General features: G+C 37.7%; 1 protein-coding gene across 1 annotated transcript in view; it reads left to right on the forward strand.

Moving 5' to 3' along the window:
* LOC145122695 (MLO-like protein 3) overlaps nucleotides 1-12,776 on the forward strand; it is a 28,606-nt gene extending 15,830 nt beyond the window's left edge. Inside the window, exons 5-15 of the mRNA XM_079058255.1 lie at nucleotides 8,545-8,605; nucleotides 10,061-10,149; nucleotides 10,235-10,309; nucleotides 10,385-10,473; nucleotides 10,791-10,840; nucleotides 11,380-11,420; nucleotides 11,530-11,703; nucleotides 11,792-11,827; nucleotides 12,041-12,108; nucleotides 12,263-12,323; nucleotides 12,441-12,776. Coding sequence (XP_078914381.1) covers nucleotides 8,545-8,605; nucleotides 10,061-10,149; nucleotides 10,235-10,309; nucleotides 10,385-10,473; nucleotides 10,791-10,840; nucleotides 11,380-11,420; nucleotides 11,530-11,703; nucleotides 11,792-11,827; nucleotides 12,041-12,108; nucleotides 12,263-12,323; nucleotides 12,441-12,695 — 999 coding nt within the window. The 3' untranslated portion in view covers nucleotides 12,696-12,776. The remainder of the gene's footprint in view (nucleotides 1-8,544; nucleotides 8,606-10,060; nucleotides 10,150-10,234; nucleotides 10,310-10,384; nucleotides 10,474-10,790; nucleotides 10,841-11,379; nucleotides 11,421-11,529; nucleotides 11,704-11,791; nucleotides 11,828-12,040; nucleotides 12,109-12,262; nucleotides 12,324-12,440) is intronic.
* The last annotated feature ends 8,875 nt before the right edge of the window (nucleotides 12,777-21,651 follow it).

The raw sequence follows: 21,651 nt of genomic DNA on the forward strand, positions 1-21,651 counted from the left end.
GTATGTTTTGTGTGGCTAGAAGACCAAGAAAGCCACTGCCACCACCGTGAGGTGGTGGTTGCCGCCATGCGCCACCGCCGGCCACCACAAGGTGGTTATGTGTGTGTGTGTGTGTTTATCTTAGTTGTGTGTGTGTGTACTTTTGGTATTTTCATTGTAGATTGTAACAAAAAATGGAATAATGGAAAGAAAGTCAAAACCACCACCATGAGGTGGTGGTTGCCGCCTCCTGCCGCCACCGGCCGCCGTGTCGGGTGGCGGTGTGCCTTGTTTGGTTTGTGACTCGTTTGGATGTTTGGACAAAGGGACTAATAAACCCTAATGGGCCTAATAAACCCTAGTGGGCCCAATGAAAGCCTAATGGGCCCAATAAAGCCCTAAATGACCTAAAAGCCCAAACATGTGACTATTGGGCCTATTGGGCTAAAATGGGGTTGGAAACCCTAATTAGGGTTTACAAAACCCTAATATTGGATTTATGGTCTTGGGCTTATCGGGACCCACATTTGGGCTATTGGAATGGAAGTATGTATTGAGCCCAATCACACCATATGATTTATTTAGAAGAGTGATGGACTTAATGGATTAAGTCCTTAATGGGTTAAGTGAGAAACACTTAACCCTAATCGTCATTTTATGTGAAACCCTAATTTCACTTGGGTTTATTGTTGGGCCTTTCTATTGGGCCTTGATGATTGGATTATTAATGGGTTTTGAGGTAAGGCCCATACGAGGAGTTGGGCCCAATTTGGAAAATTGGGCCATAAATGGGCCATAGTTTGGGCCTTTATGATTATGATACATTGGGCCATTAGAAATGTCGAATGTTTGGACTGGACTAGAAGGTTGGGCCTTATGGTAAGACCTTGTAAAGGTTTGGGTCCAATTTGGAAAATTGGGCCATTGTTGGGCTTTGATTCCTAGTTTGACTTTTGGGCCTTTGGATTAGGCCTTGGGCTTGAATCAAGCCAAGATGGGGTAATGTAGCATGTTACTCCAAGAACTTGTGGTTATGTGTTGGGACCCAATTATTAATTGGGTGATGTTTTGATATTGACAGTTCGGGAATCTGTCATCCAGCAGCCGGGATTGTGTCTACGGGACTTCAGCAGTGTGAGGTGAGTTACCTTCCAGTAACGGTGGATCTACGGCCACAATGTCGACGCACTAGTAGGAGTTGTATGTTAGATGCTTGTCTTTGTGATATTCATCTAGGTTTGTTGCTACCTGTTATGTTTTATGTGCTAGCATGATATGATGTTATGTGATAGTGGTAGTAGGGGTGAAATAGTCCCCGGATACCAGTTGAAAGATACCGAAGGGGTCGTCAGAACCCATGCATTCCTAGCTGTATGTTTATGATATGTTATATGTGATAGTGGTAGTAAGGGGGGGGGGGGGATAGTCCCCAAGTTCGGTCGTTAGGACCGAAGGGTAGGTCGGGCACCTCATATATGCCTGACAGTATGCTTATGCTATGATATTATGTGGTAGTAGTATGGGTGAAATAGTCCCCGTAGCCGATTAAGATAAACCGGAGGGTAGGTCGGCACCCCAGAATGGCCTGACACGGGTTGGTCAGCACCCCAGAACTGCTTGACAAGGGTAGGTCGTCACCCCAGAATCGCCTGATAGGGTAGGTCAGCACCCCAGAACTGCTTGACATGGGTAGGTCGGGCACCCCAGAATTGCCCGACAGTATGTATGTTGTGTGGTATGTGGTATGATGGGGAAACTCACTAATCTTCGTGCTTACGGTTTTCCGTTTTGGTTTTAGGTACTTTGTTTTCAAAGGAAAGGATCCGGCTTGATCGCAGCACATCGCACTATGTTTTCCGCACATGAGATCTTCGGGATTACACTCTGATATTATTTTTATGATGACATGTTTGTCTACTGACACTTGGGCTTTGACATGAGATGTTATTATGGATGTTTTTATACTTATGGTTTTATTATAACTTATTCAAAAATGAAATTTTTGGCCTTGAATTTTGGGATGTTACAGCCGGTTAACCACACACGCTCCAATAACGACTTAACAAGGTGCAAAGTGTAATTTCATGGATTAGCACCATTTTCACATTTTCCTAAAGTAACTAAGATTGGAAATTTAATAAAAGTTTAGTTACTTTATATTTATCATTATACTTTAAACGAGAATTAATGTCCTATCCTACCCGTTCGGCTAACGACCCTCCACCAGTCAAGGAAGCGGTGGGTGAGAGTGGACACCCATTAAACCACCATTTTATAGGCAGTAACCTTATACCCCCCTTATAGACCGGCTTCGTGAATGAGGCCTACTAACGGTAAGACTGACTTGTCTTATACATATATATATATATATATATATATATATATATATATATATATATATATATATATATATATATATATATATATTATTAAACTTATAATATTATAAAGTATTAGGGTTGAATTTGAACTTTTAGAACTCTAGGGCAAAACTTGAGGGCAAGTTTTCGAACTTGTCAAAACTCTTCATTTCTATAACTTATGAGTTTAATTGCATTTTAATGGATGATACCTTTCATTTTCCATAACTTGAGGACAAGTTATGGAGGTCATTAAAAGCATTAAGATCAACATTTTAACTAACAAAAATTATCAAGTAATTTATCTATGATCTAGTTAAACTTATAGGTCAAGATAATTCACATCAAAAAATTTAAGAAATTGGCCTAATCATATAAACTAATACAATCTTGAAATGTTGACAATTATCTTTTAATTGGATGAGCATGATCATTACCATATCAAGAAAACCGATTATATGTTTCAAAAAACAGTTTGTGGTAATGATCCTATTCCAATTCTGACCAAAAACTTGAAATTATGCACCCAAAGCCATCAACTCGGCGAGTGCAAGAACCGGACTCGTCGAGTTGGGCATTTACTGAGTGGACTCGTCGAGACAGCTAGTGGACTCGGCGAGTTCATCAGTCAGAAGCCAGAAAATTGATTTTTTCAACTTTGGAAAGCAATAAGCATCACGTATTTCAGAAAACAATCCTTGGCTTTGATACCACTATTGGGTTTTGAGAACTATAACACTCCTATGGTTCACATGCAACCCTAGATGCTTTGGATCTATGTTTTCTCTAATTATACATGCATTTTTTCAATTTTCCAAAGCAAACATCTTAACTAGCATACAAATTGACAATTGAACAATACAACTAGTTAAATAACATACCTCTTAGTAGGACTTATAGTTCTTGACCTTTGAAAGCTTGATCACCTCAAGTGTGATGCCTCTAATGTGTCACAAACACCAAAATGCAAGAGGAGGCTTAAGAGAATAAGTTATTTAGCACAAAAAAATATCAAACTCTTAGAATGATGGTGTAGCCGATTTTGGCTCTAGTGGAGTCCTTTTATAGTGTAGCAAATGCTAGGGTTACACATTGCAAACCCTAATGACCTTTCATATTACTTAGGCTTCATGGGTTAAACCTCCATGGACTATCCATGGACTATCTTATTGGTTTAGCCCATCCTAAATAACCATGGATCATTAGCCCACACTATAAGAATCATTGATTTACATAATCAATCCCCACATATTTAATTAGTCTCTTTTTATCACAAAAATAATTCCAAATTAATTCTTGATCAATACTAATTAAATAATATGATTTCTCAATTAATATATTATACTTATAATATATTAATAAATCATAAATAACCTTATTCTCAAAAGTCCATCCTATCGAATTGCACTGGTGAAGGCAACCCAAAAGGACCATGCTACTATCGGGTCAAGTACATCCCAATTATAGTTATGGGATTAGACACCTAATCCAACACTTAGCCCCATGGTAATCTAGAGCTCCACAAGCTCTGAACTCTCGGAATGTCAATGTGCGCGCCCCCATAATGGCCGCCATCTCAGTACGGAAGGCTCCCAGCCTATCATCCAAAATCTCCAATATGCCCTCCTTGACCGTACCGAAGATCAAAGGAGTCTAGTCCAGTATACTGCGCGTAATCTCAGCTGATATAAACTCTCTCATATGCTCCTCGAGCTGCCCGGCTCCTGAACCCGAGCTTGATCCCTCACCGGCGCCAGAACCGCCAACTGGTCTAGTACGTAGGGTCACCATGCTGCAACATATCATAATAACCATCAGAATACTCATCGCTATCGAGGGATCACACATGCACTACAAGTTACCTGGTTCTATCTCAACCCTCCTTAAATCGAGTACGGATCCTCTGCTTTCAGTAGTACGGGCCCATACTACCTTCCACATCTATCCGTACTTTCCTCAAGAAATGCTTCGATTCCACCAAGTCCCTTTCACTAATACTATTGCTACCAACACTACTCTCATCCTAGGCTTGCCTTAGGGTATCCTCCATCTCACTCTATGCCATCAGTTGCATAAGAAGTCTCTGATATCTCTCCCTAACTAGCTCGCGAATACCATTACATATCACTCAGACTAGATAATTATTCGAATGAGAGATCCTACCCTACAACGGTTGGACTCAAACAAGAGCTGCGAAATAGAGCTAGACCTAACCTTCTGAACTTTTTTAGTCCTCGCAATATGTAATTTAACATTTTCGTTTGCTAATTAGTAAAAGACAACTAGAACTCCTAAAAGCAAAAAGCAAGTAGCATTCGAGCATTGAGTAAACATAATGAAGCATATACTAATCAGACCATCATACTGACTAATCTGTACTAGCATGTAGTTCATAAAGCTGATACACATATAACATGCACATAAGGCATCCTTCCTAGATCCTTAGTCCTAATCTAGCATGCAGTTCTCATAAAGCTGATACACATAACGTAAACTTGTATGGGTAATTTGGGAGTACTTATTTGAGCTCGGCTGATTGCATGCACCACACCCTTTCCTCTTTTCAAAATTCTTTTTATAAAAATGATTTTACTTTAAAAATTTTCATAACAAGTCCTCAGTTTGAGTCCAGACACACCCGAGAGTGCACCCGAATCCCTCAAACCAAGGCTCTGATACCAACTTGAAACATCCCAAAAATACGGTCCAAAAATTTCGTTTTGATTATTTATAAAAACCATAAATACCACTTGTCATTTCACAAAACCATAAGTAATATATCTCAAATCATCATAATAAAATAATGTATCAAAATCATGTGCCAAATATTAGAGTCTAAACATCCCAGGCTAATAGTTGTGGTGTGTGCCATGCAGTCATCCCGAGCTCTTCCCTTTGCTACCGAAAGTACTGAAACCAAAACTGAAAACTGTAAGCACGAAACTTAGTGAGTCTCCCCAAACTACCACATACCATACAGATAATCACATAATAACATATAATGGGCCTTGTCCGCTACCTCAAGCCTCGCCCGACATCAGACGAATCCGACATTAGGCCTCGCCTGACATCGACACCCGTTCGGTATACAGATCTGTTTCTACCAGGCCCTGCCTGTCTCTGGTCCCCGCGTGCTATACACATACACACATATAATCATAATCATGCTAGTACATAACAGACATACACAACACCATAACTGCTAGTCTTAAGGTCCCGCGTATCTTGGGCCCCACCCCTACTCTGCTAATAATGTGATATGGAACCCCGTCCACACTTAACTAGTGATGAGATACAGGCCCCACCCACACTCACCTCCCTACCACACACATACAAGTATCATAATGACAAAAAGTATAACTAAACATGCATTCCTTCCTCGGGTACCACCCGACATCAAACCGTAGTTCAGAATCATACATATAAACCTTTCTCGGGCCTCGCCCGACATCGGATCGCAATCCGGAAGAATATAAACTACATCGGGCTAACCCCGACATTAGATCTAAATCCAGTATACACTACCATACATAAACGGGCCGACATTGGTGCCTTAGACCCGTTCCTACTAGAAGAGGACTCACCTCACAAGCTGACTGTAGAATCCTGCGAATAAACCTCTTGCTGCTAGCTGACAGATCCCCAAACTGCTGATCTCTTGACTCCCCAAGTTACCATTACCAAAATAATAATTAGTCCAAGCCAACAATCCTCCTTAGGGTAAAATGACCATTTTACCCCTTATCTAAATTGCTCCAAAACTAAGGCCCCAAAAACCATAATATGAAAGGCTCAATACTAGGTAGACTTCCCAAGCCCACTAGTGACCCACTAATGTCCCAATTTGCTAAATTGGGCCCAATCCCTTTTATGGGCCTTACCCTAAAGCCCAAATGTATTCTTAGCCCAACCATCTGACTTCTGATGGCCCAAAGTCCAAGCCCATTATGCCCAACAAAGGCCTACTACATTGGGCCCACTAAGGCCCAATTCATCATTAAAGGCCCATTAGGGAAAGCCCAGCAAGGCAAGCCCAACCAGAAGTCCATTACTCTAAAATCCCTAGTCCATTATGAGCCCAAACCAAAAGACAAGTTCAATACCAAGCTAGTCCACAATCGAAGAGTCCAAAACTTGCACAGGGGCTGCTCACGTCGTGAGCTCTTCATGCTCACGTCATGAGGTCGTGGATTCAGTCCAAGAACTTCCTCGAATGCGTTCTCACGTCGTGAGGCTTCATTCCTCACGTCGTGAGTCCAGATCTGATCAAAAATGAATATTAAGATCCTAAACCATTAAGCCTTAACATGAGACAGTCTAGAGGGTCTTCTTTGACCTCAAGGGCCATAAAAATCAAACCTTTTCAGTCACATATGTCCAATATATGACTTAAACACCAACTTGGGTAAAAATGAAGTAAAGAGGTCCAATACTCAAACTTGGAGTCCAAAACCATGAACAAAATTCAGATCTGAGACTTATAAGGCTTAAGGTACCACCATGATCCATAAAGTTGCCAACTTTATGGATTCCATGCATGCTAACCAATATTACAAGCCATAAAATGCATGGAAACTTAGATCGAGCAACCAAGGAAAGGAAAGGTATGAGCTTGAGGATTTACAAAGGTCCAAAAGCTCCACAACTAGCTGATGATGAAGCCAAGAAGCTAACTAATGCACCACCAATGATCTTCTTCTCCTTAATGAGCTTCAAATCCTCCAAAATCTCTTGAATAATACCAAAATGACTAAGAACTTCAATGAGGGTTGAGATTAGGGTTTCCAGAGGTCTTGGAAGTGAAAGAGGATGAGGAGGAGCAACCCTAATAATCTCATACCTTTAAATACCCGAAATTATGGTTTTGGAGCATCAGACACTCCTCACGTTGTGAGCCTTAAATGAACTTGGTCAACAAGTCAACAATCCCTCACCCGAACTACTCCAACTTCAAACGGCCATAACTTCTTCGTTTTAACTCCTTTTTTGACATTATTTATATCCACGGAAAGGTGGCGAGAAGCTCTACACATCTATCAACTTATTCCCACCTCAAAATCTTTGGAAAGAAAATCCAAAATTTATAAAGAGCTCGAACTGCCACTTTACCGATATACCCCCCTTGGCTCCACGGCACAACCCAATTCCCGGATCACTCAATTACATTATCCGTACCTATATGGGTCTAGATCTCTCTTTCCAAAGGCCCTAAGCCTTAAGATAACCCATCTTCAGGCCACGGTCCCGAATTAGGAAAGCGATTCAGAACAGGGCGCTACACATTCACATTATTTACGAGATTATAGATCGAAAATGTATTGTTGAACCGGGAGCAAGTATCTAGGGCTTTTTTTTGTCAGGTATTACGGTAATACTTTGATTCTTGAATTGAAATCCATTTCCATTCGCCAAACTACCAAATCTACCAGGTCCTAGATCTATTCACATCAACTAGATAAAAATGGATGTTGGATTTGAAAACCTGTAGACGTGATTAAGTGTTAGAAATACTATTTTGAAGGTGTGGATGCACACTACTCACATAGAAATAATATTAGTAGTTGAACAAAATGAAGTATATGCAACTCTGCAAAGAGTAACTGGTGAGTTTCTATAATATGGAGAGGAAGAGGTGATTACGGGTATTATGAAATGGATTTCATGAGATAAGTGATTATGGAAGTTGTTTTAGGGTAAATTTTGCACAAAATAGCTATACATAGTTGTTTATAGTTAGCCACAATAGAATCTCGAGGATTAATTAAGATGGATGAAAGAGGGCTTCTCCTGTCACTAGAGATGTAGGTGGTGGCCAGTGAAGTAAGGTGAAGTGGAGAGAGAGAGAGAGAGAGAGAGAGAGAGAGAGAGAGAGAGAGATTAATTATTTTGTTTTTGTTTTTCTTTAATAATTTTAATTAAAACTGATTATAAAAAAGAAATGAAAAAGGTATAAAAGTTTTTTTTAGGTTGGTCAAGCACAATTTATTAAAAGTTTTGAAACCATGTGAACCATCTATGAGGTTTTCTAAACTTAATGACTAAACTTCAGATTTCAGATATCACATATCACAGGAACCATTTATGAAGTTTTATCATGTTAATATTATGAAGCAACGTTGAAAGACTTTGATATCAAATTTGCAATTAGCTCCTTGAGCTTTCCCATAAAGTTGTTATTTATATTCTCTGAAAACTTTTTATACAGATGAGGAGTTGGAAAGCTTGGGAAAAAGAAACTCAAACAACCGAATATTTGGTGGCCAATGGTATTATATATATATATATATATATATATATATATATATATATATATATATATATATATATATATATATATATATAGAGGTTAAGGTTCTATGGAAAACAAAAAACCTTAAAAATAAAAAAAAAATGCATAAAAAAAATATTTAGAGATCACAAAACTTTTTTTTGAATTTTTTTATAAAAAATCGCAGCTTTTTATTAAAATTCGCTGAAAAAAAAAATAAAAAATCAAGTTTTTTCTTTTTTTTTAATAAATTTTTTTTTTCAAATTTTTTTTCAGCGAATTTCTTTAAAAACCTGCGATTTTTTCATAAAAAAAGTCAAAAAAAAGTTATGTGATCTCTAGGTATTTTTTTATGCATTTTTATGATTTTTAGGGTTTTTTTATGGTTTTTTTGTTTTCCAAATAACCCTTACCTATATATATATATATATATATATATATATATATATATATATATATATATATATATATAGGTTTATTTAGGTTTATGTGAGACAATTCATATTTTGTGAGACGGGAGGATGTAATCCTAGCCATTCATTTTAGAGATAAAAAAAATTAAATTCAAAATAAATGAAAATTTTCGAATATTTTTTTAAATATTATTTTCGTCATTTTTTTTAACAAAAAAAAAATAATAATAAAAAAAATTACTGTTTTTTTTCAAAAAATACATGAAATATTCTAATGGAATATTATACTGTAAATATCAAATCGAATTTTTAGAGTGTTAGAATATTCTACTAGAATATTAAACTATAATTATTCAAAAAATTCTAATAGAATATTAGAATATTTTAACAAATCTAAAAACTCAAGTAGAATATTAAAATATTTTAACATATCCATCAATTTTAGTAGAATATTAAAAATTTCTAACATTCTAAAAATTCGATTTGATTATTTACAGTGTAATATTGTATTAGAATATTTCATTCATATTTCGAAAAAAAACGGTGCTTTTTTTTGATAAATTAAATAACGAAAATTATATTTTAAAAAAGAAGTTTTGGATTTTTCCTATTATTTTGCATTTTATAAATTTTTTTTTATTTTTTGGATCTCCAAAATGAATGACTAGGATCGCGCCCCCATGTCTCATAAAATTAAAATAGTCTCAAATGAACATTTATATATATATATATATATATATATATATATATATATTTGCAATTTTTTTTTTGAGAATTTTGGGGTGGACCTGGGTCTCTCCGTTGCATACACACATTCATATGAATGGGTGATACATAATATATTTGTAGTAGTTTGATATTTTTTTTATATTTTTAAAATTATTATCAAAATTATCCATTTGGATCATGTCATTGTCAGTGTGTTCTTTTTATCTTATATGAACGTATAATGATTTTGAATCCTAAACAGAAATGAGTTGCATAATTATTAATGTATGTCATCAAACAGTAACTGCATGTCATGTTTAATTTTGACATAGATCCTCACCGGTTTAGATTCACTAGACAAACGACATTTGGACAAAGGCATATGAATGATCCAATTGATATGCCAATTCTATTATGGATTGTAAGTTTAACCAAATTATGCCATATTTAAACTATGTCATGTTTCAAGATAATTAATGATAAACGTTTTGCATACATTGAAACAGAAATGTTTCTTTCGGCAATTCTTTCATTCAGTAGCAAAAGTTGACTATTTCACTTTGCGTCATGGATTTATTTCGGTGAGTATGTGTATAGATACCACCTTTATATATATAAAATATCGAAATTTATTTATTTAAATATAAAAATGGTAGGCTCATCTATCAAGAAGCAGCTCTTTCAATTTCCTCAAGTACATACAGCGTTCATTGGAAGATGACTTTAAACTCGTTGTTGGCATAAGGTAAGTTGTGCACTAATACCCCCTACAATTTATATGACTTTCATAACAAACCCCTATGCCCTATACTTTGCAAATCACATCAAAGTCCTTCGAGTATTGAAAAATTGAAACTGACTACTTTTCAAATATGTATTTAAGTCATTAATTCTAAACTGCAGTAATTTTCAATATACGTATCAGTGTATCACTTTCTTTCTTTATGAGTATTTTTATTGACTTTCAAGAAAAATGGTATGCATTTAAGTTTAAAGAAAATGAAAAGGTGCATAATAATTGTTTTTTTTTTGACATAATTAACTTTTTCACCATCTTGACAGGCCTCTCATGCGGTTTTTGCTCGTTATATTCATGTTAATCGACGTTCACGGTACGCATTAACCTCAACATATTTTGTTATAGGGTGTTTGCCTAAAGCTTAAAAAATGAGCTTTTTAGTTTATTATCGGTTCAACATTAGTATAAGTTAAAATAAATGTTTAGATAGATTATTTTTTAATAACAATTTATAAAGGTGAAATAAATGTTTGGATAGATTGTTTTTTAATAGAAGTTTATAACGGTGTGAACCAGAGATAAGTCATTTTTGATATCTTACTAACACATAACTTATCAAAACTCTTTATAACTTATAGTTGTCCAACATCTCTAACATTTTTTTGGTCATTTTGTCAAACACTAAAAAAGACTTCTTAACTTATAATGTTTTGACATCGGATAAACTAATCCAAACATTATTATTTTTTATTTTTTTAAACTCCGTTTTGACACCACAATAAGCTAATAAGATATAAGTTAAAAGTGATTATCATTTTTAATAAGCTTAGCTAAACACCCTCTTAATCATAATTAGTCTCATTAGAACTCTAATTCACGAAACTAATAATACCATACGAACATGCAAATTAGGTTGGCACATGTATTTATGGGTATCTTTCCTTCCACTCATTGTAAGTTATACCTTATGCACGACCATCGTAGAGTCTATTGTTTCCTTATTTGATTTCTTTTTACCCCAACTAATCACTAATTAGTCTTTATGTTTTTTTAACATGATAGATAGTTTTGGTCGTTGGAACCAAATTACAAGTGATCGTGGCAAGAATGGCGTTACAGTTAAAGGAGCAAAACAAAGTGATCATAGGAGCCCCTTTGGTTACACCTAATGACAATCTCTTCTGGTTTAGTAAACCTCAATTAGTCCTAACTCTCTTGCACTACACACTCTTTATGGTAATAATTTAATCTCTTGTATCAGTAATCATGATTATTATAAGTTTGATCTCATTATATATATGTTTCCTATAAATCTATATTGCAGAATGCATTTGAGGTTGCTTTTATCATATGGGTTACGGTAAATTTGTTTTCCATGAACTTTAAATGATAACACACAGACTACAATCTTAACAACACATATATGATATGTGTTGTAACTTGTAAAGAAGTTATATTATATATAACATACAACTATTTTCTGTTTAATCTAAATAACTATGGTTTAAAGATTATATAAAAACTCCTTGTTGTTATTGTTATACAATTTTACAATTGTATCATCATTTTGCAGTTACAGTATGGGATAGACTCATGCTTCCATGAAACAAAATCTATAGTAGTCGCAAGGATTTTGTTAGCGTAAGTTACACAAAGTACCATTCACTACCCTCAATAATTATATCTAACCACTCTGGTCTTCAAAATTTAAGAAAGTGAGATTTTTCCACCAAAGTTTGAACAAATCCAATATTGCGCCAAAACTGAAATATGTTTTTGACATTGTTGTTTCTAGGGTGATTGTTCAAGTCATTTGTAGCTACATTACTCTTCCCCTTTATGCTCTTGTGACTCAGGTTCTTATCCTATTTTAGTAACCATTGTATAAAGTTTTTGTTTATACCTTTTTGACTTAGTAGCTAATATATGGTAAAATTTCCGTTGATCGGTGGAATAATAATTCTAATTCACAGATGGGTTCAAGGTTTAAAAGTGCAGTGCTACAAGATCAAACGAGGGAAATGATTAAGCAATGGCACCAGGAGGTGAAACAGAATAAAAGAAGACAATCTCTAACACCTCATGATAGTCCAATCCCACACATAGTTACTCAAATGAACACCACTGAGATTATTCCACAACAACGAACATCGACACTTTCTAAGATCGCCCCTCGTGGCATCGAGGGAACTAGTGAGATTGTCAAAGATATCCAAGAAGTAGATTAAGTATGATTTAAAGTCTAGTAAAAAGTAATCTAGCATTATTGATTCATTTTTTTAATGCATTATGCTAAGTATCAATATGTATTATGAGTATTATTGATAATATAATTATGATATTAAATATTTTTAAATAAGAAAATAACAATATGCTAATGTATTTCACTCAATCAAGAAAACAAACTAATTATTTACTTATAATTTAACATAATAGTTTCATATATCTACTCCAATAAATCAAAGATCATTTATGCTACATGTCACTTTCTCATGAGCTTTGACTCATGTCATTTTGTGATATTTTTTAAATAAATAATATCTACTTGTTAATATTTTTTTTTCAATTTTCATAAATTTAAATGCCATATAATACTAATATTTATACATGTATAGTACTAGATATAATGAATGTGATAATAAATGACAAACCTTTTCAAGAATGTCTATCTTCTTTCTGATTTCAAAACTCCTAAACTAAATGCAAAATTCCCTGATACTTTCCGAGGTTCGTTGTATAATGTTGATGTGTGTGTGTGTGTGTGTATATATATATATATATATATATATATATATATATATATATATATATATATATATATATATATATATATATATATATATTGTAACACCTTGTTTCGAGTCGTTTCACAATTCGGGGCCGTGACCCAAAGATCAAGTATCATAAAGCTTCGGGCTTTGTGGGAAGAGAGGTTTAGGCCCATTTGGATGTGGGTAATGTGGCTACGTGATCCAAGAGTTCGGTTTGTGCTTTGGAGTCAAAGGGTAAAATGGGAAAGTAGTGTTTCAGACTTATTTTATGAATTATGGATTTTAGTTTGATGTGTTTTAAGTCAAAAGTAATTAGATAGGGTTGTAGAGGTCCTCAATACAGTTCCGTGGATATAAAGATCGTCGAAAACGGAGTTGGAACGAAGAAGTTATGACCGTTTGAAGTTAGGAATGTTTTGAGCTTAGTCTATTACGCTGGGCGTAAATTCAGCACGTTGGGTGTACTGAGTATGCTGGGCTTAAATTGAGTGTGCTTGGCGTACGCGATCAATGCCCAAACCCTATTTTTGTGGTTTGAGCCCTATTTAAGCTCCTTAACTTCCCCAAACCCATTCCATTGTCAGCCTCCACCTCTCCAACACCATCTCTTGTAACCCTAACCCTAGATGGAGCCTTGCGAGCAAAAAGAAGGCGTTTTTAAGTTCTTTGGAGTGTTCTTAGAGCACCTTGGAGAAGAAGAAACTCATTGAAGAAGTGTTGGTTGCATTGGAGCTTGTAGATCCAAACCTTGTTCACCTTGATCTATCTTCTAGAGGTATAAAGTTTGAATCTTGATGATGCATTTATTAGATCTAGCTAGTTTTGGATATTATGAGCTTTTGGTCATTTTAGTGCATAAAGTTTAGATCTTTAAAGTTTGTGACCTTGTTATGGATAAAGTTGGAAATTTTATCCATCTAAACATCAATGTGATTTAGATATGAAGGTGGGAGACTTGGACTTAATAGATTAAGATGAAAAAGATGCACTTTTGGCCCCTTTGATACTTAAGGCCAGATCTTGGTGGTTTGAACCATTCTAATGGATAAAGTTGGAAACTTTATCCACTATGGAGCTTTTAGGATCCATAGAAATGTGACCTTTATCCTTCTATCCCTTCCATGAAAGTGTTATGATGTCGTAATGGATTAATAAGTTAAGGTTATGGCTTTTGGACCTTTTCAAGACATGGAAAGTCATAAAGGTGAAAACTTTATGACTTATAATGATGTTGTGGGACTAGATCTAAGCGTTGTATGAAAGGGATTAAGAGATTAAGTACTTAATGGAAAAATGACTTTTGGCCGATTACGTTGGGCGTACCATTGGGTACACTGCACGTACTTGTGAGGATTCCCATCCATGGATGGTGAGTACGCCATGCGTACGAGCTAAGTACGCTGGGCGTACTTAGCCTGAAGTTAAGTTGTTGACTTTGACTTCTGTTGACCGTTGACTTTTTGACCAAGTTTGACATTGGGTCAAACTTAAGGGTTTTGGGTTATTAATTAAGATTTCATCTGGCTATGGTGTTAGCGGATTCATGGGTGCCAGCAGTGTAGAAAAGGGATCGTATCGTAGTGTTTTAGATTTTTTCGATTCAGGTCAGTCTTCTCCCTTGCTCGTGAGTCGAAGGCACCAATGCCGGCTCACTAAATTGTGAAATTCTAGATGTCTTTGTGACTCTTGCATGTTTGTAAGAGCATGTGTGGTAGAATAGTTGTATATGTGATGACCAGCTGGGTGTAGCTGTTATTATTGTGATATGTGATACTGTGTACTGAGACTGCTTGTCACACCCCCAAACCAGAACGTCGGAAACGTTCGGGGTGGAAGACGTCATGTACAGTATCACAACAATTGCATCATAGTAATCAAAGCAAATACAACCATTACATTGAATACATATATAAGGTATTTACATCTGTTCGATACATAGTTTGTATACAGCAAAAGTATAATAAAAGTATAAAAGACGAGACACTATAAGCTCCATCTTCTCAAAAGCCCGCGGGTGTACCTGTCTACCGGTTCCCTGAGAATACAAGGGGTTTTGAAAGAGTATCAACATTAAAGCTGGTGAGTTCATAAGTATGTTTTTGTATTGAAAACCTGTCCATGAATCTGTAAAATGTTTGCACATTCTCAAGAAAATCCACTATTTTCTTTAGTAATGAAAAGTAGTCTTAAACCCTAAGACTAAAATGTATGTTCGTTATTGTATTCTGTAGTTGTATATCCAAATGTCAGTCTGTATGTCCGGTTACCACCAGTTGTATTGTATGTTGTGTTCCGTACGAAAAATCTTTGTATGAAAACCCTGGCTATCACCAGTATGTATAGTATGTTCTGTATGAAAACCCTGGCTACCACCAGTATGTATAGTATGTTCTGTATGAAAACCTTTGTATGAAAACCCTGGCTGCCACCGGTATGTATAGTAGTTTTATTTCTTAAAATAAAACCATGTAATTGTATCCCCTGGAATCCTCCAGTTGTAGTGTATGATAGTTCTATTAATGAAAATAAAACTATTTGAAGAATTAAAATCCCGTAAACAAATGGTTAGTTTATACTGTTGTGAGTTTGGTTTAACCATGCTTGATACGACCTAGTGACCTCTACGGCGTTCTTCAGGCGTTGGATGTTATGACATTTGTCACCCCAGGCATGCCTGCCTAACTGTAGCTAGCAGTTCAGGTGTGGGATTGTCAGTCCCGAATAGATCTATTCACAAATCTCACACTCTCCCTCTAGGAGAGTCTGGTTATACTTTATTAGGATTTAGTTCCGTACCCCGGAGGGTACAATTGAAGTAGTGCCTCACAACCCTGTATTAAGTAGCTTACGTGTAGTATTGTAAAGTTTTCTTGTACTTGAAACTGTATGTATACTTATAGAGTAAAATAATTATACTTAAATAATTATTTACTATTGTACTCTTGTTCTCAAAAAGTAGTAATGTATGTCATAAACTATATCTAACATAGTTTATATGTTTGTTAATGTATAAGCTTTGGACTTGATAAAGTCGTGTGTTGAATCCCAAACTATACCTATTATAGTTTGCATGTATGTTATGTATTCGATTCATGTATTGTATTGAAAACTTTGCAATTATGGTTGTATGTTGAAAAACTTCCCTCATGCTCAGCATGTTATAAAAGGGATAAAATATCAAAATATTTTATAAAATGTGGTGATCTCTTGGTTGTATCAATTGCATAAGTTTTAATCCTTCTGAAATCCTTTATATAAGAACACAAGATTCCTTTGTGTTTTGCTTGTATTCCCCCTGAAAACGTTAAAAAACAGTAAAAGTGCAGGGGTATGAACTCACAGTTGATTATGTGTACGAGCTTGACAGCAAAAATCGGAAAGATGACCCTCGAGTTGGAGTACGCGGAATTAACGGTATCCTAATGATAATTTAACTCATAATTGTATTTAAATTAGCGATTCAATTAATTGAAGTGTTAGAAAACACTTGCTTTTGGGTTAGGAATGTTACCGAGACTTGTTTGAAGTGGAAAAAGAAGGTCTGCAGCCAAAGTTCACGGCTCAAGACTGATTGCGGCCGTGAACGGTTTGCATCCTTTGAAGATTTGAAGGCTGTTCTTGGTGAAAAACTTGAAGATTTGAAGATTCGATCTTGATGATATGAATGTTCTTGGGAGGTTCTTGGGAGCACTTGGAGAGGATTTTCAAGTGAAAAATATGAGAAATGAGGAATCTCTCCGGGAAAAATACATATACCGGTTGGGTTTACGGTCGGAGGTGGGTCCCCGACGGTAAACGGTTTGCTGTCCAATAGTTTACGGCTGTAAACGGGTTTACGGTCGTAAACACTTGTCTGGAACGAGTTTTGCTGATTTTTCGAAGGAAACTGGATTTTTCGAGTGTTTTTGGTTCCGAAAACTTATATAAACTTTATTTATATATTTTAGATTATTTCCTAACCCACAAGAGCTTAACGGAATAAACAAAATTCGACATTTTATTTAACCGAAGTTGACTTTTGTTGACTAGGAAGTATCGCGTTGTCACATCATCCCCCCGTTAGAGGGAATTTTGTCCCGAAATTCTTCCTAAAATGAATACAAAATGGAATAGGGAAAGAGATGCGGATACTTCTGTTGCATCTGGTCTTCTCGCTCCCAAGTGAATTCAGGTCCCCGCTTGGCATTCCAACCAACCTTCACTATCGGGATGCGACTTTGTTTTGTTCGCTTGACTTCCCTATCCATGATTTCGACTGGCTCTTCCATGAAGTTAAGACTCTCGTTGATATCGATTTCATCGCTTGGAATTACAATAGTTTCGTCGGATAGACACTTCTTAAGATTTGACACATGGAAGACGGGATGAATGTTGCTAAGCTCTTGGGGTAACCGAAGTTTGTAAGCAATGGGACCGTTCCTAACAAGGATCTCGAATGGTCTGATGTATCTTGGATTCAGCTTTCCACGCTTTCCGAAGCGTATCATGTCCTTCCAGGGTGAGACCTTCAACTGGACACAGTCACCAACCTGGAATTCCAAGGGTTTTCGTCTTTTGTTGGCGTAGCTCTTTTATCTATCTCTCGAGGCTTTTAGTTGTTCTCGGATTTGTACGATCTTTTCTATGGTTTTTCGGATGATTTCTGGGCCAGTGAGAGTGCTATCGGGGACTTGACCTCTAGCTAGCTGCATGTCACCCACCTCAGCTCAGCACAGAGGGGATCTGCACTTACGACCATAGAGGGCTTCAAATGGACCAGCCTTAATGCTAGTGTGATAGCTGTTGTTGTATGAAAACTCAACTAGTGGCAAATGGGTATCCCATGACTTGCCAAAGTTGATAACGCATGCTCTCAGCATGTATTCAAGGGTTTGAATGGTTCTCTCACTCTGCCCGTCTGTTTGAGGATGATAAGTTGTACTCATGTCCAACTTAGTTCCAAGAGCCTTCTGCAGTGATTGCCAAAACCGCGAGGTGAATCTGCTATCTCTGTCCGAGATAATCGATACAGGTACCCCGTGCAGTCGTACTGTCTCTTGAATGTAGGTTCTAGTTAGTCTATCCATTTTGTAGGTTTCCTTGATTGACAGGAAGTGGGCGGACTTGGTTAGTCTATCGACGATTACCCAAATGGTATCATGACCACCCGATGTCTTAGGTAACTTGGTAATGAAATCCATTTCAATCCGCTCCCACTTCCACTCAAGTATTTCTGGTTGTTGAAGTAAACCTGAGGGCTTTTGGTATTCTACCTTGACTTTGGAGCAAGTCAGGCACTTGCCCACGTAGGTAACAATCTCTGCTTTCATGTTTGGCCACCAATATAGTTTCTTGAGATCCAGATACATCTTATCTGAACCTGAGTGAACGGAATATCGAGTTTTGTGGGCTTCATTCATGACCACCTCTCTGTAACCACCGAACCTTGGTGTCCAGATCCGGTCCATGAAATAACGAACCCCGTCACCCTTGATTTCGAAGTTCTTCTCCATTCCTATTAAGGATTCATATGCCACATTATCTGGCTTCAAGGCTTCTAGCTGAGCTTCTTTGATCTGTGTGGCCAGATGCGAATGGATTATCATGGTTAGTGCCTTCACCTTACGACCTGAGTATTCCTTCCGGCTAAGGGCGTCCACTACTACATTGGCTTTGCCTGGATGATAGCGAATTTCACATTCGTAATCATTAAGTAGCTCTACCCATCCCCGTTGTCTCATGTTGAGCTCCTTCTGATCAAAGATATGTTGTAGGATTTTGTGGTCGGTGAAGATAGTGCACTTAGTACCATACAAGTAATGCCTCCAGATTTTCAGCGCGAAGACCACTGCTCCCAACTCAAGATCGTGAGTAGTATAATGGACTTCGTGTGTCTTTAGCTTTCTCGAGGCATAGAAAATAACCTTTCTTCGCTGCATAAGTGCACAACCTAGCCCCTGATTGGATGCATTGCAGTAAACTACGAAGTCTTCTGTCCCTTCAGGAAGAGACAAGATAGGTGCGCTGCACAGGGCTTGCTTCAGAGTCTGGAATGCAGTGTATTTTTGTTTTCCCCAAATAAAGGTTACACCTTTCTGAGTCAGGGCGGTAAGAGGCTTAGCAATCCTAGAGAAGTTTTGGATGAATCTGCGATAGTAGCCAGCAAGACCCAAGAATTGACGGATTTCTGTGGGCGTCTTCGGTGCTGACCAATTATCTATTGCCTTAATTTTGGAAGGGTCCACATGTATGCCTTCTTCACTAACCACGTGACCCAAGAAAGTTACCTTTCTAATCCAAAACTCGTACTTAGAGAATTTCACGTAAAGCTTTTCTGCTCTCAGTGTTTCTAGAACTTATCTTAAGTGTTGGATGTGTTCTTCTTCGCTTCGTGAATAGATAAGTATATCGTCTATGAATACTATCACAGACTTGTCTAGGAATGGACGGCACACCCTATTCATCAGGTCCATGAATACGGCGGGTACGTTGGTTAGACCGAAGGGCATCACTACAAACTCGTAGTGACCATATTGAGTTTGGAAAGCTGTTTTCAGAACATCACTCTCCTGGACTCGTAGCTGATAGTACCCTGATCTCAGGTCTATCTTTGAAAAATAGCTCGCTCCCTGAAGTTTATCAAAAAGGTCATCGATTCTGGGAAGAGGGTAGTGGTTCTTGATAGTGAGTTTGTTGAGCTCACGATAATCTATGCACATCCGGAAAGATCCATCCTTCTTCTTAACGAACAAGACCGGTGCTCCCCAGGGTGAGAAGCTTGGTCTAATGAATTCCTTGCTGAGCAGTTCGTTTCGTTGGCTGGATACTTTTTGCATTTCCGCTGGAGCTAGACGGTAAGGGGATTTGGCTACGGGGGTAGCTCCGGGAATTAAGTCGATTCGGAACTCGACTTGACGCTCGGGAGGAACTCTGGGAAGATCCTCGTGAAAGATATCGGGAAAGTTACAAACTTCGGGGATGCTCTCGAGGTCTTTAACTTCTTGTTTTTCGTTGATCACATGGTCTAAGAATGCATGCCACTCTTTTTGTAGGTATTTTTGGGCTTTGATGCACGAAATGATACAAAGGTTTGTGCTGAGTTTGTCGCCATAGATAATGAGGGCTTCGCCAGATGGCAGGTTGAGGCGAATGGATTTTTCGTAACAGAGAACATCAGCACGATTAGGGCTCAACCAATCCATGCCGATGATGACATCGAAGCTTTTTATGGAAATCGGCATAAGGTCGATTGGAAAGGAATAATCGTTTAGGGTGAGGGTGCATCCTACGAATACGTCGTTAGTACTCTCTTTCTTTCCGTTAGCCATCTCGACAGTGAATGTTTCGGTTAAGGTTGGGAATTGTGTTTGAGTAAGTGTTTAAATGCATGAATGACAAAACTCCTCTCAACACCACTATAAAAAACAATGCATGCATAAGAGTTGTCGAGGAGGAACGTACCAGTAACTACAGTGAGATCAGCGACTGCCTCCTCCTGGCCCATCACTAGCACTTTTCCTGTGTTGCCAACAGTCGTTGCTTTGGGGAAATTCCTCTTGAAGTGCCCGGTTTCTCCACATCCATAGCAGGCTTGGCCTACTCCCGCTCCAGGAGCCTGATTGGCTGGTTGGACTTGCGCTGGAGTCTTGCAAAAACGAGATGTGTGCCCCTTCTAGCCACAGTTGTTGCACTGCATATCACGACAGGGTCCGTGATGATGATAGTTACATTTATCGCACCTTGGGAGGGTACCAGAATATCTACTAGCAGGTGCTTGAGCAGTTGGAACAACAACATGAATGGTAGCAGCGTGGACTGCCACTGTCTGTTGCTTCTTGGAGGGCTCTTGTGAAGACTGGCCCTTGCGCTTGTTCCAAAACTTTTTCTTTCCACCACTCTCCTTAGGTGGTTCAGGAGCGACTGCTACGAGTTCATGAATGTCCCCGTTATCTATCAAGGTTTGTGCCAGGCACTTGGCGTTATCAAATGTGAGAGGTTTAGCAGCCAAAACGTTCCCTTGAGTTGGGGGTGACAGGTCGCTGAACCTAGCAGTGTACGCAGCAATGTCAGAACCTTTCATCTTCAGGTTCCAGATCTCTTGCTCCAACTTTTGCATCTCGCCCCGTGGGCAGTACTCGGCGAGCATCAGTTCCTTCAAATTCTCTAAACTCATGGCATTGGCCACCGACAGAGTTTGGGATTTGACTCGGTTGTTCCACCAGTTCAGTGCTCTATCAGTGAAGGTGCAGGCATAAAACTTCACCTTGCTTGCCTCGGGGCTCACACAAATTTCGAAGATTGATTCGATCTTCTCGAACCAACGAGTTAGGGCGATGACACCGCCATTGCCATCGAAGGATTTGGGCTTCGTGTTCATGAAATCTTTGTAGGAACACTCCTTCGGGTGTTCCTGGCCACCATCGAGATTGAGGGG

Source organism: Lactuca virosa, chromosome 6, assembly GCF_052849685.1.
Source record: "Lactuca virosa cultivar CGN04683 chromosome 6, Lactuca_virosa_CGN04683_v6, whole genome shotgun sequence".
Taxonomy (NCBI): Eukaryota; Viridiplantae; Streptophyta; class Magnoliopsida; order Asterales; family Asteraceae; genus Lactuca; species Lactuca virosa.